This window comes from Lepidochelys kempii, chromosome 10 (genome assembly GCF_965140285.1).
Source record: "Lepidochelys kempii isolate rLepKem1 chromosome 10, rLepKem1.hap1, whole genome shotgun sequence".
Classification (NCBI taxonomy): Eukaryota; Metazoa; Chordata; order Testudines; family Cheloniidae; genus Lepidochelys; species Lepidochelys kempii.
Genome location: NC_136389.1, coordinates 55,166,955 through 55,183,987, shown reverse-complemented (window position 1 = coordinate 55,183,987; position 17,033 = coordinate 55,166,955). Strand labels below are relative to the sequence as shown.

The 17,033-nt window shown below is 41.1% G+C and overlaps 1 protein-coding gene across 1 annotated transcript in view; it reads right to left on the bottom strand.

Annotated features, from left to right (window-relative positions):
- TRPM1 (transient receptor potential cation channel subfamily M member 1) overlaps positions 1 to 17,033 on the bottom strand; it is a 75,555-nt gene that overhangs the window by 40,619 nt on the left and 17,903 nt on the right. The window contains exons 9-10 of the mRNA XM_078854481.1: positions 11,262 to 11,334; positions 7,610 to 7,710 (exon numbers count right to left, since the gene is read on the bottom strand). Coding sequence (XP_078710607.1) covers positions 7,610 to 7,710; positions 11,262 to 11,334 — 174 coding nt within the window. The remainder of the gene's footprint in view (positions 1 to 7,609; positions 7,711 to 11,261; positions 11,335 to 17,033) is intronic.

The window sequence follows — 17,033 nt, the reverse complement described above, 5'->3', positions numbered from 1 at the left end:
CACCAATCACTGATGAGCTAGAAACATTCAGAGGAATACTTTTTTGTAATGGAAAAAGTATATATTTTTGCACTCTTTCTGTTCCCAAATATGGTTTATTCACTTTGGTTGAAACCTTCCAAAACAATTCACTCCTGAACTGAAAACAAGCCAGCCAAATTTCAGTCAGGAAGGAAAAAGATTGGAAAACGTGGAAGTATTAATAGCAACAGAAAATTACCACTTAAAATGGAAATGCTTGTGTGACCTTAATTATACATATTTCTATGCAATCTACCTATAATTATGAAGACACTTATAAAATACATAAAAGTAGGGCTGTCGATTAATCAAAGTTAACTCACGTGATTAATTTTTTTGAGTTAATCATGATTTAAAAAATTAATCATGATTAATTGCACTGTTAAACAATAGAATACCAATTGAAATTTATTAAATATTTTTGGATTTTTTCTATGTTTTTCAAATATTTTTATTTCAATTACAACACAGAATACAAAGTGTACAGTGCTCACTTTATATTATTTTTGATTACAAACATTTGCACTATAAAAATGATAAACAAAATAAATAGTATTTTTCAATTCACCTCATACAAGTATTGTAGTGCACTCTCTTTATTGTGAAAGCATAACTTACAAATGTAAATTTTTTGTTACATAACTGCGCTCAAAAACAAAACAATGTAAAACTTTAGAGCCTACAAGTCCACTCAGTCCTACTTCTTGATCAGCCAATTGCTAAGACACAAAAGTTTGTTTACATTTACGGGAAATACTGCTGCCTGATTCTTATTTACAATGTCAACTGAAAGTGAGAACAGATGTTTGCATGGTACTTTTATAGCCAGCATTGAAAGGTATTTATGTGCCAGATATGCTAAACATTCGTATGCCCCTTCATGCTTCGGCCACCATTCCAGAGGACATGCTTCCATGCTGATGATGCTTGCTAAAAAATAATGTGTTAATTCAATTTGTGACTGAACTCCTTGGGGGAGAATTGTATGTCTCTGTTGGGATATGTAAGGGTTAAATAAAGACATTGAAAACCGCTGGTGTGCTGGCATGGTATCAGGCAGTAGGCACAGGCATGCACTATTCCTTTCCTTAATAAATAAAGTCCTGCCCTTTCCCCTCCATTCTCCTTGTTAAGAATTGATAAGTATTGCAGCTGCATAAAAAATGTGGGGATCTAAAGGATACCTTTTGGGTAAAGAAGTGTTATCTCCTCCTCCCCTCCTTTCCCAGCTCCATAAGCGAGCCCTGGGTCATGGCCCCTTCCTCCTTCCCCTGAAAACTGCAAATTGAGGGAGATTTATGGCAACAGATTGTTGCAAAGAAATGTATTTTCAAGGTAAAAATGCTTGTATGACATATGTAATGCTGCACACAATGGAGAGGGGTGGGCATACTAACAGAATGGGTGTTTCCTTTACCTAATAAGGGTTCTTGGGGTGTTGTAATGGATGCAGGCGTTGACATATTAACTTAAATAAAAAGAGTGTGATGTAATTAAAACAGTGCTTACTTGACAATTGGGTCAAGGGGAACAAGTATCGCAAAAAAGAAGCCTATACTCGTATCTGCCTCTGAGTCAACTGCTCCATTTTTTTTCCTAACATCCTCCGGCTTTGTTTTACCCGCATTCAGCCATATAGTTCATGTTCTAGCAGTCTCAGATGATGACCCAAGCTCATGTTCAATTTAAGAACACTTTCACGGCAGATTTGACAAAATACAAAGAAGGTACCACTGTGAGATTTCTAAAGATAGCTACAGGTTTCAGAGTAACAGCCATGTTAGTCTGTATTCGCAAAAAGAAAAGGAGTACTTGTGGCACCTTAGAGACTAACCAATTTATTTGAGCATAAGCTTTCGTGAGCTACAGCTCATTTCATTGGATGCATACTGTGGAAAGTGTAGAAGATCTTTTTATACACACAAAGCATGAAAAAATACCTGCCCCCACCCCACTCTCCTGCTGGTAATAGCTTATCACACTTGATCTTCTACACTTTCCACAGTATGCATCCGATGAAGTGAGCTGTAGCTCACGAAAGCTTATGCTCAAATAAATTGGTTAGTCTCTAAGGTGCCACAAGTACTCCTTTTCTTTTTTAAAGATAGCTACAGCACTCGATCCAAGGTTTAAGAATCTGAAGTGCCATTCAAAATCTGAGAGAGACGAAGTGTGGACCATGCTTTCAGAAGTCTTAATAAAGCACCACTCAGATGCGGAAACAACAGAACCCGAACCACCAAAAAAGAAAATCAACCTTCTGCTGGTGGCATCTGATTCAGATGATGAAAATTAACATGAGTCAGTCCGCTTTGCTTTGGATCGTTATTGAGCAGAACCGGTCATCAGCATGGAAGCATGTCCTCTGGAATGGTGATTGAAGCATAAAGGGACATATGAAGCTTTAGCGCATCTGGCATGTAAATGTCTTGTGATGCCGGCTACAACAGCGCCATGCAAATGCCTGTTCTCATTTCAGATGACATTGTAAACAAGAAGCGAGCAGCATTATCTCCTGCAAATTGTAAACAAACTTGTTTGTCTGAGCAACTGGCTGAAGTAGGACCAAGTGGACTTGTAGGCTCTAAAGTTTTACATTGTTTTATTTTTGAATGCAGGGGTTTTTTTGTACATAATTTTACATTTGTAAGTTCATCTTTCATGATAAAGAGATTGCACTACAGTACTTGTATTAGGTGAATTGAAAAATACTTTTTCCTTTTTTTTTTATAGTGCAAATATTTGTAATAAAAAATAAATATAAAGTGAGCACTGAACACTTTGTATTCTGTGTCGTAATTTAAATCAATATATTTGAAAATGTGGAAAACATCCAAAAATATTTAAATAAATGGTATTCTATTCTTGTTTAACAGCGCGATTAATTGCACAATTAATCACAGTAAATTTCTTTAATCGTGCGATTAATCACGATTAATTTTTTTAATCGCTTGACAGCCCTATATAAAAGGTCTCCCATGCCTCAAAATATTCCAGGCATCAATATGTCCCTCACAAGAAGTGTATTCCTTTCATTTCATGTTGGGTTAATGTGTCTATTTGCATCACTTCTAGGGCCTTGTAGAAGGTAACTCATTCTTTGATTTATCTTTGGGGTAGGCTGGGTGTGTGCACATGTAAACTGAGAAGAACAGATTAGAGGGAGGAGTCAAATGAGATAAAGAACATAGCAGCAACTGGAAGAAAGATGCCACTTTCATCTTACCCAGTTTAGTAGTTCAAGCTTCCGTGGATCTGTTTCTTCTTCTGGCTCTTCTTTCATTTTCCCTCCCTTTTTTTTCCCTTTTCCTTTCCCTCTGGCTGCTTTAGTTTGAGCTGCTGGGGATTTCTTTTCCTTCTCAGGTGCTGTGCCATCAGTCACTGTAAGGCTTCCTAAAGGCTACATTTAATAATGCACAAATATTAAGATAATACAGTCAATTGTTTTGGCAATTGGAGGATTGTACATCAATAGAATGTTCTATTGAATCTTAATACTACCAGGTTTCAGAGTAGCAGCCGTGTTAGTCTGTATCTGCAAAAAGGAAAGGAGGACTTGTGTCACCTTAGAGACTAACCAATTTATTTGAGCATAAACTTTTGTGAGCTACAGCTCACTTCATCGGATGCAAGCTCACGAAAATTTATGCTCAAAGAATTTGTTAGTCTCTAAGGTGCCATAAGTACTCCTTTTCTTAATATTACCACTCTCTTTTACAGTGGTGCTGTGTGTAACCTACCCTCACTCAGTGTGGCATGCTGTCCCCCTCTAGCAGTGGCTGGGCCACATATAGAGATTGATAAGCCTCATACAGCCTTAGCTAACAGAGCTGGGTCTTTCACCTTAGGCAGCGTAAAGGCTCATGCTTTAAGATCTAAACATCCCAGATTTGATCCCAGCTGATTATGACTTACTCAGGAGCAGAAAGTAACATATAAAGAAGAAAACAGAATAGGCAGAGAATTCCCAGTTGAAAAGGCAACACCTATTACACAATCTTTATCTGTAGTGGCAAATCTCTCAAAACACCAAGGCCCAAATTGGTACATAATGTGTGAGAAAGATCCAAAATGAAGGACACCACACTCAACAAATTCATGCAGGGATTCATTCCCTGAGTGCAAATAACCTATTCCATAAGCATTTGAATGATTCTTTATTCCTGATATGAGCAACAACATTTCAAAGTGGGACAACACCATATATTTGTAGTAAGTAGTTAAGTCTGGGACTCAAGTGGATGTCTCAAAGTAAGGTAAGACTGAGAGGTATGGTAAGATGCTGAGTATGCGCCTTGCACTTTACCTTCTTTTCACCTTTTAAACATATGTAGGGAAATAGTGGAATGTCAAAGGAAAAGCAACAAGCAGATAAGGTACAGAAGGAACCAGTGTTAATAAGAATGCCACATGGCTATCAGCTGACCTCTATATAGTCGTATGGACTAAGGCCAGAGAGGGAAGATTGCACCTAAGTGGTGCATTCACATGCTAAGATCGTGCTTATGTTCATGTCTCCTCAAATGTACCTATTCTCCACTACACCCTTCTCCATCTTAACCTGTGCTCTTGGGAGAAGGGAGGAAGGCACGCTTGAGGCTAGAATTGGGCAAATAGCGAATTTTCAGTGAATCAGCAATTTCAAAACATTGAAAAAAATTCATACCAGATGGAGCAAAACATGTCATTTAGGCTTCGACCAATTAACGTTTTTAAATTTTTAAAAATATTAAAGAAAATTTTGAAACAAAGATAATTTCAAACTCAAAAAATACATTTTTTCAAATTGTTCGTTTTTTTTTCTTAAACCAACAATTTGGTGAAACCAACTTGAAATCACAAAATGCTTCAATGTCACCAAATGTGCATTTTTCAATTAAAAAAAAGTTTTGGCTGACAGTTTTTGAGACTACCTCCCCTCAGTTTGGACTGCTGCACCTAGCACTTAACTTGTCCTCATACATAAGTTACACAACATTTATGCTAGACCACAACAAATTGGTTCATTGTGCAGAGAACTGCAGGATCAAGGCCATAAACGTTTGCTTAACAAAGCTTTCTTTTTTGCACAAAGTCCTCTCACACTATCCTGCTATGAAAGCATTTACAAGTCAGGACAGAAATGGATCTGTAAACTCACAGCAAACACTACATCAAGGGCAATCTTCATGAATTTGAAATGACAATGAATTGTAATTGGCTCATGTAATTTCCATAAAGAGTTGAAGAGTACAAAGATGAAACTGAACAAAACAGAGGTAGGTTTTGTTTGCCAGTTGGTATTTTTTAATCTAAACACAATAATGTGGAGATTGGAACATTTCCTCCAAATAAACTGATTTCTAGTAATACTTATATTGTTTAGGATCCCTACATCCTCTTTATAAAAATGTTTTTAATGGACCGTGAATATTGGAAACATCACATTGCTCTCAGGGAAGGAATAAAATACCGTGTACAGGGAGGATTGTTGGTTAAATTTTTAATGACTGAGGTTTCTAAATTAAATAAACCTCAATGAAATACATAGTGTGGATGTAAAGTATTTTACTGACCATTTTATTGTACGCCATTTCAAGGATGACATCTAATTAAAAAAAAAAAAGAACCTTACTTAATTCTTATGGCCTATTTTATTCTGGTTCCTCAGAACACTTTGTAATAATTTGATACCAGATGGTTCATGTAGTAAAGCAAAATGCACCAGCATACTGAGTCACCAAACTGGCTTAAAACAAGGTTTATTTAGTTATATGAATGACTCTAAGGGTGAAATTTTCAAAAGCACTGAAGTGTCTGATCTTCCCCATTGAAATCAATGGGAGCTTTACCATTAACTTCAGTGGGCCCAGTATCACACTTTAAAAATGATTTAGGAGCACAAGACTCATTCCAATGCCTTAGGCACTTCTGAAAATCTCACCCCTAGATTCATTTGGCATCATCTCACACACTAAGGTCCTGATATTCGGCATTGGTCTCTTTGTGGTAATGATTTTGTCCCATTAATTCAAACTGGGATTTTCAAAGGAGTCTCCTGGGTGCCTTTGTAATTTCCAGCCCTACTGTGTAATTTATTAGAGCTAGACATCTAACCACCTGCTTACACTCACCAATTAGGCAGCCTGAGGTCTAAGTAGTATAACTAGAACATTCACTATGGGTGTGATGACTGATTCTGCCGAGGCCTGGTGCTTGGTGTACACTACAGCATTAGGTTGATCGAAGGCAGCTTACGTCGATCTAATTATGTCAGTGTACACAATACAGCCTTGCTCCCGCTGATGGGGGAGGGGGAAGGGGGAAGGAAAACGCTCTAAGTTACACAACTTCAGCTACGTGAATAACGTACCTGAAGTCGACGTACTTAGATCTACTTAACGCGGTGTCTTCACTGTAGTGAGTCGATGGCTGACGCTCCCCCATCGACTCCGCTTCCACTTCTCGCTCGGGTGGAGTACCGGAGTCGATGGGAGAGTGCTCGGTGGTCGATTTATCTAGACTAGACGCGATAAATCGACCCCCACTGGATCGATCGCTGCCCGTCGATCCAGCGGGTAATGTAGACAAGCCCTGATGTAATAACTCCACCTCCATGAGAGGCATAGGGCTTACACTGGTGTAATGATGTAGTATCTGTGTAGACCCTGAGTTACTTCCATTGGCTGCTGGCTGTCATCTTGTCAATTTCACAACTCCATGCCGAAAGCTGAGCTGTCACCGCTGGGTGGGTGAGGGCTCCAGCTAGAGTCTCTGGCTTCCCCTCTGGGCTCTTTGCTCCGAGCTAGGCTGCGCTCACCCCGCTTGGAGCCTGGCTGCTGCCTGGAGGCTCCCAGCTCCCAATGGGGAGCCCAGTTGCCATCTGGAGGCTCCTGGCTGCCTGTGCGGAGCCCAGTTGCACTAAGGTTCCTGGCTCCTGCTGAGAGGCCAGGAGCCACCCGGCCTCAGATGCAGAGCTCCCTGCTGGGAGCTGGGGCACTGGGCTCCTGGTGGTGGGGAGCAGGGAGCCAAGAGCTGGGGCGGGGGGGGCAGTGGGGGAGGGGCAGCCGGGCTCCCCTGCAGGGAGCTGCACATGGAGCTGAGTGCCCACGTTCTCAGACCCCCACAGTGCCCCTCTTAAGTCGATGGAAGCACTCCTAGTGTGGACACACAGCACCAACAGAAGGATGGCAGTGTGTACATGAACCACGAGAGGTTTAGGACTTATATCAGTGTAGTTAGAGTGATGCCCTAACATAGGTCGATTTAAATTTCTAGTGTAGATATGCACTCAGCATAAATCAGGCCCCATTATTTGAATTTCTTGCCTCAAGAGGAAACATGAATACATTCATTTGCTAATTTTATGCTGCCACTTTTCATTTCCAAAGCACACGAGTTTTGTCGTTATTAGCTTTTTGGAAAAGGTAGACTAGTGATATTTTATAATTAATTGTCCATATGGAATATCCCAGATCAGGCCATCATGCATACCAAAAGAATTCAACATTACTTGTCATTGCCAAGAAAATCAAAGGCAGGGAAGGGATATTTGCCACTTAATTTAAAATTATTTGCCAAATAATCGGTCTAGGAAAAGCAGCTTTACCGGCCAGTGATGTCCAAAGACAAAGATTTGGCTGCGTGCAATGTCCACACGGTTCCAGGCCAATGCCAAACTCAGCTGATCTGGTGCAGATGCGTTGGTTCCTAAGCAAACAAAAGTATTTGGCATTTCACACTTCATGTAAATGAGTGGACACCCCTGTAATTTAATTCTCTGGGGATTAGATCAGATCTTCAGCTGGTGTAAAGGTGAGCAGTTATGTTGAAATGAATGGCGCTATGATTTTTTTACACCAGTTGAGGATTCAGCCCAATAATCTTTTCAAAATTGGGAGTAGTAACGTTCTCTCTTGTTCCTTGCAGTTCACAGAAATGGACTTTAGTCCCTTAATTATTTTAGCAAGGGTATTGGTCTTGTCTCATTTATCCACATTAGTGACACAATATCATTCTCTGTAAATGTTGTTTAAACAACCTTATGTAATTTGAATGTTAAAGAATAATTGTCAGAATGATAGAATAATCTCAAAAGTTTCAGATTAGCTCACAAACAAAAATCTTCATGATAAGAGCATTATGGCTGAGAGTGTGCTTTGGAATCCAGCTAACAGTCCAAACCAACATTACTTTCTTTACAAAGATTTATTTTAAAAACCACAAACAAAACCAAACTCAAGTGTTAGAATGTCTGGAAATGACTCAGCAGAGGGGAATTGGCTGGATCCCTTAATCCAGCCAGTTGAGTGATCCAGCTCATTCCGCATTGCCATATCATCCTCCGTCCTCATTATCACCCATCTGATTTACACCCCACACCCTAAACCAAACACTTTTGTTAGGATTTATGTAAAGGTACAGATAATTTACTGGGAGATGATGGGAAATGGATCGCTTGAATAGGAAATGGGATTTTATTCATTTGCTATGTTGAACTTTGGGTATATTTTTACAAGTTTTGTGGGGCTAAACTAAGTGTGGGTGGCTAAGCTAAGTTTCGGGGGCTAAACTAAGTGTGGGTGGCTAAGCTAAGTTTCAGGGGCTACTGCCACTCCATAACAAATCCCCACTCCTTGTTAACAGTTTAGACGTTTATCAGAGCTTAAGCAGCTCCTCTGAAAGGCTTCTTCCTTCTCTAAACCCTGCTGACTTTATCCCTAATACTGCTCCCCTCCCTTCCATAGAGTATAATCAGCAGTTTGGCAGATCCTCTAAACACAGGTCTGGTGATTCCTTAACCCCATGCTTCTCTTTTCCCTATATCTTTCACCTAAAGTCTCTTTTGTAATCAACTGGTATCAACTTCCAAAGTGCATAAAATTTGATAATAACAGTTGTTCCAACAAAGACAGACTCAGCCACAAAGGTAAGGGGGTTTAGATTGGGGGGTGGGGGGTAGAGAGCTTATTGGACAGACAAACCAATTGCATTTAGAAGTGACTACAAAGCCTTACCCCAATCCTTGAACTAAATTTTTTTTTGAGGTTTAAAAAATCTGGTTAACTTCTTCCCTCTCCCCATGGTATTTATCATTTTGCATACACTGGCCAGGACTGGAACCGGATGTATTGAAACACCGTGAGACAGCTCAGAGATACAGGTTGGAGAGGTAATATCTTTTATTGGATCAACGTCTGTTGGTGAAAGAGACAAGCTTTTGAGGCTAGGTCTGCACTGCGCCGCTGCGGCTGTGCCGTTGTAAGGTCAGCAGTGTAGCCGCTCTTTGTCGCCCAGCTCTCTCCCAGCAACAAAATAAAACTGCCTCCAAGAGGAGTGGTAACTTCGTCAATGGGAGGGCAGCTCCCGCCAACCAATCACTCTGCACACTGGCGCTTTTCGTCATTAAAACTTTTGTCGTTTGGGGGACGGGTGTGTTTTTTCACACCCGTGAGCGACAAAAGTTTTAATGATGAAAATGCCAGTGTAGACAAAGACTAAGGCTGCCAGCGGGCCCCGCCGGGTCAGGTGAAAGACAAAAAAGACAAGTGAAAGACAAAGCTTTTGTCATTCAGAAGTGTTAAACACACACACACACACACACACACACCCCCAAGAGACAAAAGTTTTGTCAGCGACAAGCGCTGGTGTGAGCAGCACCAGCTCGTTGGGGGTGGAAGTTTTCTGTCAGCAGGAGAGCTCTCTCCTGCCAGCAAACAGCAGCTACACTGTGTGCCTTCAAGCGGCACGGCCGTGTCGCTAAAAGCCGCATAGTGTAGATATAGCCTACGGGCAGGGCTGGCTCTACAGGTTCTGCCGCCCCAAGCAGTGACAAAAAACTGCCGCCCTGGATGGCAAAAGGGAGACGCTGCCGCCGATTTGCCGCCGCGGGCGGAGGAACTGCCGCCCCTTTCTAACTGCTGCCCCAAGCACCTGCTTGGAACGCTGGGGCCTGGAGCCGGCCCTGCCTGAGGGTGCGTCTTCACTACCAACGTTAAAGCGCTGCCCTGGCTCCCCTAAAGCTCTCCCAGCGCTGTAAAAAACTCACCCCCATGAGAAGGGTAGCTACCAGTGCTGGTGCACTGTGTACACTGCCACTTTACAGCGCTTTTGAAACTTGCATTACTCAGGGGGGTGTTTTTTCACACCCCCAGCACTGGTAGCTACTCCCCTCATGGGGGTGGGGTTTTTTTACAGCGCTGGGGAGCTCTTTCCCAGTGCTGGTGCCACGGCAGCGCTTTAACCTTGGTAGTGAAGACATACCCAACAACAGATGCAAAACCTGCAGACATATCTCCACAGCTACAATGATCAACATACCCCACAACACACCTTTCGAGATCCATAAGTCCTACACATGTCTGTCGCAACAGGTGATGTACCTTATTCAGTGCACTAAATGCCCCCAATAACAACTGTGTGGATTAAACAGGACAATCGCTATGCTCTTGAATGAACTCACACAAAGAAATGATAACACCATACCACCTGCAGGCTTGGATGAACACTTTTCACAAAGTGATCACTGTATCTGGCCTCTCAGTCCTCATCCGCAAAGGAAACCTGCACAACACTTTCAAAAGACGCGCCTGGGAGCTTAAATTCATAACTTTGCTAGACACTAAACATCGTGGTCTTAATAAAGACACCAGATTTATGGTTTATTACAACAATCTGTAACCCACTAACCCCCTTTTTTGTCCTCTGATTGCAGTGGTGTTAATGGGCCACTTCACCTTGAATGGTCCCTTAGAATATGTGTTAACTACTTAACAATCTGTTCCACCTTTTATTTAGCTGTGACGCTCAGAGTACCTTTGCAAGACTTGAAGAAGAGCTCTGTGTAGCTTGAAAGCTTGTCTTTTTCACCAGCAAAAGTTGGTTCAATAAAAGATATTACCTCACCCACCTTGTCTTTCTAATATACTGGGACCATCACGGCTACAACAACACTGCAAACAAAAACGAGAAAGGTTGTTCTTCTGGTATTTCCTGCCCAAGTGGAAGAAGGAAACTGTGGAAACTTCAGGGTAATGCTATGGAAAAGTTCAGACCTAGACCTTATATATTGGGCTCATATCTTATCAGACCTGAACCCAAAACACCAAACGCTTTGAGGTTACTGATCTGAACTGATAGGAACAGAACAGTCAAAAGTTTTGGTATTTAGAATGACCCACACAGAGCAATTGTTTATTTTGGGGTTTTTTTTCTTCAAGTGGGTTTGTTCATCCTTATTTGTTGCCTGTGTAAAAACTCACCTTTAAGTAGAGCAGTTAAAATGGACATCTCAATGTCCTGTTGCCCCTCAGAACCCATACGGAACACAGTTATCTATAGGAGAGAGTAAAACCAAACACACAATTAACTCAGGAACGTTACTTAGAACAAAAGAAAGAGAGAATAAGGCTATGTCTGCACTACACAGCTTTTAGTGACAAGGCTGTGTCGGTACAGCAGTGCTGCTCAATGTCGGGCAGTATAGCCACTGTTTGTCAGCTCTCCTGCAGAGAAAAAGCTTCCACCCCCAAGGAGCAGTGTTTGCATTGTTGGCAGGACAGCACTCCTGCTGACAATGCACTGTTCACACTGGCACTTGTCGCGGCAAAACTTTTGTCTTTCAGGGGTGGAAGGGTTGTTTAACACCTCTGAAAGACAAAAGTTTTGTCGTTCAATTGCCAGTGTAGACATAGCTTAAGTGAAAGAGAGAGAGAAAAGAAGAGAGATAAATTGCATATGTTTCTATATTGTTTGAATTTTTTCAAAATTTGCTATTTCAATTACATTCTTCATTGAAATTTCTAATTTTGACAAATAAAAAGGGGTGAAAACTTTCATATCTTTGTCCTGTTCTTTGACTGACTATACAACTAGTAAAAACAAAAATCAAAATTTTAAATGTTGATGAAATTTTTTCGCTAACAGATTTTGACATAAAACACGGGACAAAATTGCTGTGCCAATTTTATATAGTTTTCCAACCATCTCTAGTATTTTACAGTATTATGAATTGCTCACTAATACCTGAAATAACCATTATGGAATTTCTTTGACTGAATTTAACATTCACGCAGTTTGAGATGAAAGTTAAGTAATGCATTGGCAAAAAGTACAATCCTAGATAAACCTTGGAGGCAACTCTCTTGTGCACAAAACTGAATATTTATATTGATATTTGGTTCAGTTGCTTATTAGTGCCTAGAAAACTACAAAAATAGTCTGCTTTTAATAAACGATAATTGAAATAAAGTTCTTCATTAAAAAAAAAGGCAGGAAGAAAAATAATGTAATATGGGATTCAAACACAGGATAATCTGATAATCTAACGGCATCCGACATGTTTAAATTATGGTAATTCCAAATATAACAGACCAAGAGTTGCCAAGCACATCTCCACCCAAAAGCATCCTTTTACTGTATAAACTTGTGTCTACCTTTTGGCATGGCAATTTTTTTCAACTTTCAATAACTTGTATCAATTTTGTACCTATGAAAAAATGTGTTTGGTACAGTGACATTGATTTAGCAGGGGGAAGAGGCATAGGAAAAGTTACATCCATTACAGGAAAATAAGCAAAGTCACCAAAGAATCATTCGAGGTAGAAGCCTTGCTCAGTCAAGCAAATCACCACGCTGCTCTGGACAGTCTTATCTGAAGCCTTGAGACACACTCTGCTTAATGAGTTTACTGTCTGAGTTTTTACTCAGCAGGTAAAGCCTCCTGTGATTTGGCATTTTTTAATTCCAAAAACTTGATTAAGGCAAGGCCCTGTTAAACTCTCTCTACTGAATCAAATCTACTGAGTTGAAAGTGAAAAATAATGCTGTCATAAATATAAAGGGAAGGGTAAACCCCTTTGAAATTCCTCCTGGCCAGGGGAAAGCTCCTCTCACCTGTAAAGGGTTAAGAAGCTAAAGGTAACCTCGCTGGCACCTGACCAAAATGACCAATGAGGAGACAAGATACTTTCAAAAGCTGGGAGGAGGGAGAGAAACAAAGGGTCTGTGTCTGTCTGTAGTCGTCTTGGCCAGGGACAGAACAGGAATGGAGTCTTAGAACTTTTAGTAAGTAATCTAGCTAGGTATGTGTTAGATTATGATTTCTTTAAATGGCTGAGAAAAGAATTGTGCTGAATAGAATAACTATTTCTGTCTGTGTATCTTTTTTGTAACTTAAGGTTTTGCCTAGAGGGGTTCTCTATGTTTTTGAATCTAATTACCCTGTAAGATATCTACCATCCTGATTTTACAGGGGGGATTTCTTTATTTCTATTTACTTCTATTTTTTATTAAAAGTCTTCTTGTAAAACACTGAATGCTTTTTCATTGTTTTCAGATCCAAGGGTTTGGGTCTGTGGTCACCTATGCAAATTGGTGAGGCTTTTTATCCAACATTTCCCAGGAAAGGGGGAGTGCAAGTGTTGGGAGGATTGTTCATTGTTCTTAAGATCCAAGGGTCTGGGTCTGTAGTCACGTAGGCAAACTGGTGAGGCTTTTTACCAAACCTTGTCCAGGAAGTGGGGTGCAAGGTTTTGGGAAGTATTTTGGGGGGAAGGACGCGTCCAAACAGCTCTTCCCCAGTAACCAGTATTAGTTTGGTGGTGGTAGCGGCCAGTCCAAGGATAACGGGGGTAATATTTTGTACCTTGGGGAAGTTTTGACCTAAGCTGGTAAAGATAAGCTTAGGAGGTTTTTCATGCAGGTCCCCACATCTGTACCCTAGAGTTCAGAGTGGGGGAGGAAACTTGACAAATGCCTTAACAAAGCAAGTTCCTTCAGACATTTTTCTGCAAACCTGCTTTTCCTGTGCCTCGCCCCCCCTCTTTCACCAAGCTGGTAGGTATGGGTGTGACTTGCACATACAGTCAGTGACCTATGTTGGCGGTGGTGGAAAGCTGCAGGAAGCATTTGCCTCTGGCAGCACAATTCCTGCCCAAAGCGTACGAGTGGAGAGTACACCCTTTGGATGGTACCGTTTGCTACCCCACTTCACACACCAAGCACACTCTGCTCCCCGGGCCCTCCTCACCTTCTTTGGTGTGCACTGTGCCCTTGCACGCTCACAAAGAGAACACGTGCCGTGTTCCCACAAGCACTGCCAAGGCAGTTGTTCACAGCCCTTTTTCAAAGGGACAGGTGGCTAAAACAAGAACCAATCTGAACCTTAAACCAGAACCTCATTGAAAACGTTTGGGGAAAAAAGCCTATTTAATTTTTTGCCGCATTATTTTTCATATTTGCAACTGTCCTTCTGAGTTCTGATTGGCATTAGAAAAGAAGTGCCAAAGCACTATAAAAAAGGTAAGATTTCTTTTGACTCCATCAGCTTAGTGTCATTAGAAACAGAGGGCTCAAACCTGCCAGATACTGAGCATTCTGGCCTTGATCCAGCCAGGCACTTAAGTCCAAGAGCAGTCCACTAAAGTCAGTGGGACTATTTAGATGCTTGAAGTTAAACATGTGCTTAAGTGCTCTGCTGGATCAGGGCCAGAGTGCACAGCATCTTGCAGGGCTGAACCTAGAAAGCACAATGGGATTTACAATATATTTTATTAAACACAGTTACAGTAAAAAAAAAATAAAAAAGATCGGATACTTACATTCTATGCAAACTTGATCTGGATTTGAAAAAAAAAGTGTGACAAAGGAACATAGGAACACTGACTTCCTGTATGGTCAGTGCTTCAAGTATTAATAAATGTCCTGCTCAGTTAGAAAATACAACTTCTGTGGCAGAGAACTGGAGAGTAAAATGGACTTAAATATCTAGCTTTCAATGAAGGTATCCTACAGTATGTCACTGATTCTGAGACTAGAGTATCTTACACCTGTAAATGTCCTTTACTCTATCATTTTTACGTTAACCCAGAATATCTAAAGATGTTTCGCTTTTGAGTACTTGAGTGAGTTTTAATATATGCATATTGGCCTTCTGAAAAGTACTTCTATATGCTGTGAGGAGGATAGGCTATTTATGTTTCTTTATGATTGCCCAATAAAAATAACTAGATTAGAAGAATAATCTGGTAAATAACTTTGGGCATTAGTGATTGTTATGCATTATTAGAATTAGTATTAGAATAATTATTAGAATAAGTATTAGAATAGCACCTAGAGGACTCAAACAAGATCGGGGTCCCATTGTTCTAGGTGCTGTACACAAATGTAATAAGAAAAAGTCCCTGTCCCAAGGAGATTGCATCTAAATAGACAAGGCAGACAGCAGGGTGGGAGGAAAGGAAATACTATTGTTCCCATTTTACAGATGGGGATTGAAGCACAGAGAAAGTAAGCAATTCACCCAACTCAAACAGAGCATCTACTAGACTGTAAGCTCCCTGGGGCAGGGGCCATCTTTCTTCTTATGTGTATGTACAAAGCACAATAGGGTCCTGGTCCTGTAGACTAGGGATGGTTACTACAGGTTAATTGGAGCACCTGTAGCCAATTAAGGCCCTGCCAGGAGCCTAATAAAAAACCCCTGCTCCAGGCAGACAAGGTGGAGTGAGGAAGGAGAGAGGACTGGAATTTGGAGGTGTGTTGCTGAGAATTGAAAGACCAGAGAACCGGAGGAATGGAGATCCTGCCCCAGCAGAGCAGGGAGACTCCCTCCCCCAGTGTCAAGGATTGAGGGTAACCCTACCCAAGGAAGAAGAGGGTAAGAAATCTGCAGGGGTTGAGTGGGGCTGGGGCTCAGAGTGAGGAGCAAACCCCGACCCCTTCTCTGCGTCCCTCCTCTACCACCTTCCTGGGCCACTAGCGGGTCCCTTGGTGCCCCAAGAGCAGGGGTAAGGGGTGGCATCCTAGCCTCCCTGCCAAGAAAAGTGTGGGATCCACCATACCAACATTGGCCATTATGTCACAATCCTTGGAACCTTACTTCAGTTTCTGTTCAGTCCTTTGAGTAAGATTGAGTAAAAATTGCATAAGAATCACAGGACTGGGCCTTTATTTAGGAAACTACGGTCTGAGAACTAAGAAACATAAAAATCTAAGGAATGGAGGTAAATTTGAAATGGCATAATTTTTCCTTGGTGCAAATGCTGAACTCCCCAGAGTACCAATGGGAGTTCAGCACTAGGAATGATGTCACCTTATGATGTACCTCCAAAAGGAAATTATTGGAAGTCAAGGAAAAGAACATTCAGGAAAAACAGGAGGCTACTATGACACTAAACAGGCAGGGAATTACAGACTGGCATTGAAGGACTTAATTCTTATTTTGAAATTTGTGGGAATTGATGTTAGTGCCTCCTGGCCAACAGAGGTAACTATTAGAATGAAGAGCCTGCACCTTGTGCCAAAACCATGGATGTTTAATAACAAATGGCCAAATTCCACAAGAGGTCAGCAGATAAGCACCTCTCCAAAAGCGCCCCCCACACACAACATGGTGAGTGTGGGTCAGAGGTGTCCATCCTAATACTGTCTCCCCTCCAAACCCACAGCCAGCCTGCCCTGTCTCAGCTGGAGCTAATAGTGGCTTTGGAGATCAGGGGTGTGGACTGGTTGTTTTTTTGTGCACACCTTGGCTTTTTGACCCAGCCAGGACCCCATCAATTCAGCCCATTGAAGAGATTGTTTGTGCTCTGGGATGCCAGAAGATGGGTTCACATTAACACTACTGTTACTGAGTGTATACAATATTCAATGGTGTTGTGAACATCATACATTAGCCAAGATTTTTACCTAAAGTTTGGATCTGGAGAAAAATATCAGATATTTAAATACTAATACCCAGCTCATCACAGGACTAGAAAAATAGCTAAAGTCTCTAAAATTCATTCTATCTCTATTTTATGATTCCTAGCTCTTTATCAGCTTCTTTTTTATACATTTACAGAGAAGACTATGACAGAAGAAGGGGAAAGAGTTGGGGGCTGCTGAGACTCAGAGTTGATTTGATGGAGAAAATTTGATTAACTGGATTTCTGAATGTTCTGTTTGCTGCTCTTTATCCTCAAAGTGGGACATCAGGATTAATATTTAAGCTGATAAAATTGGTCTCATAACTCCCATTATTTACCCTAATT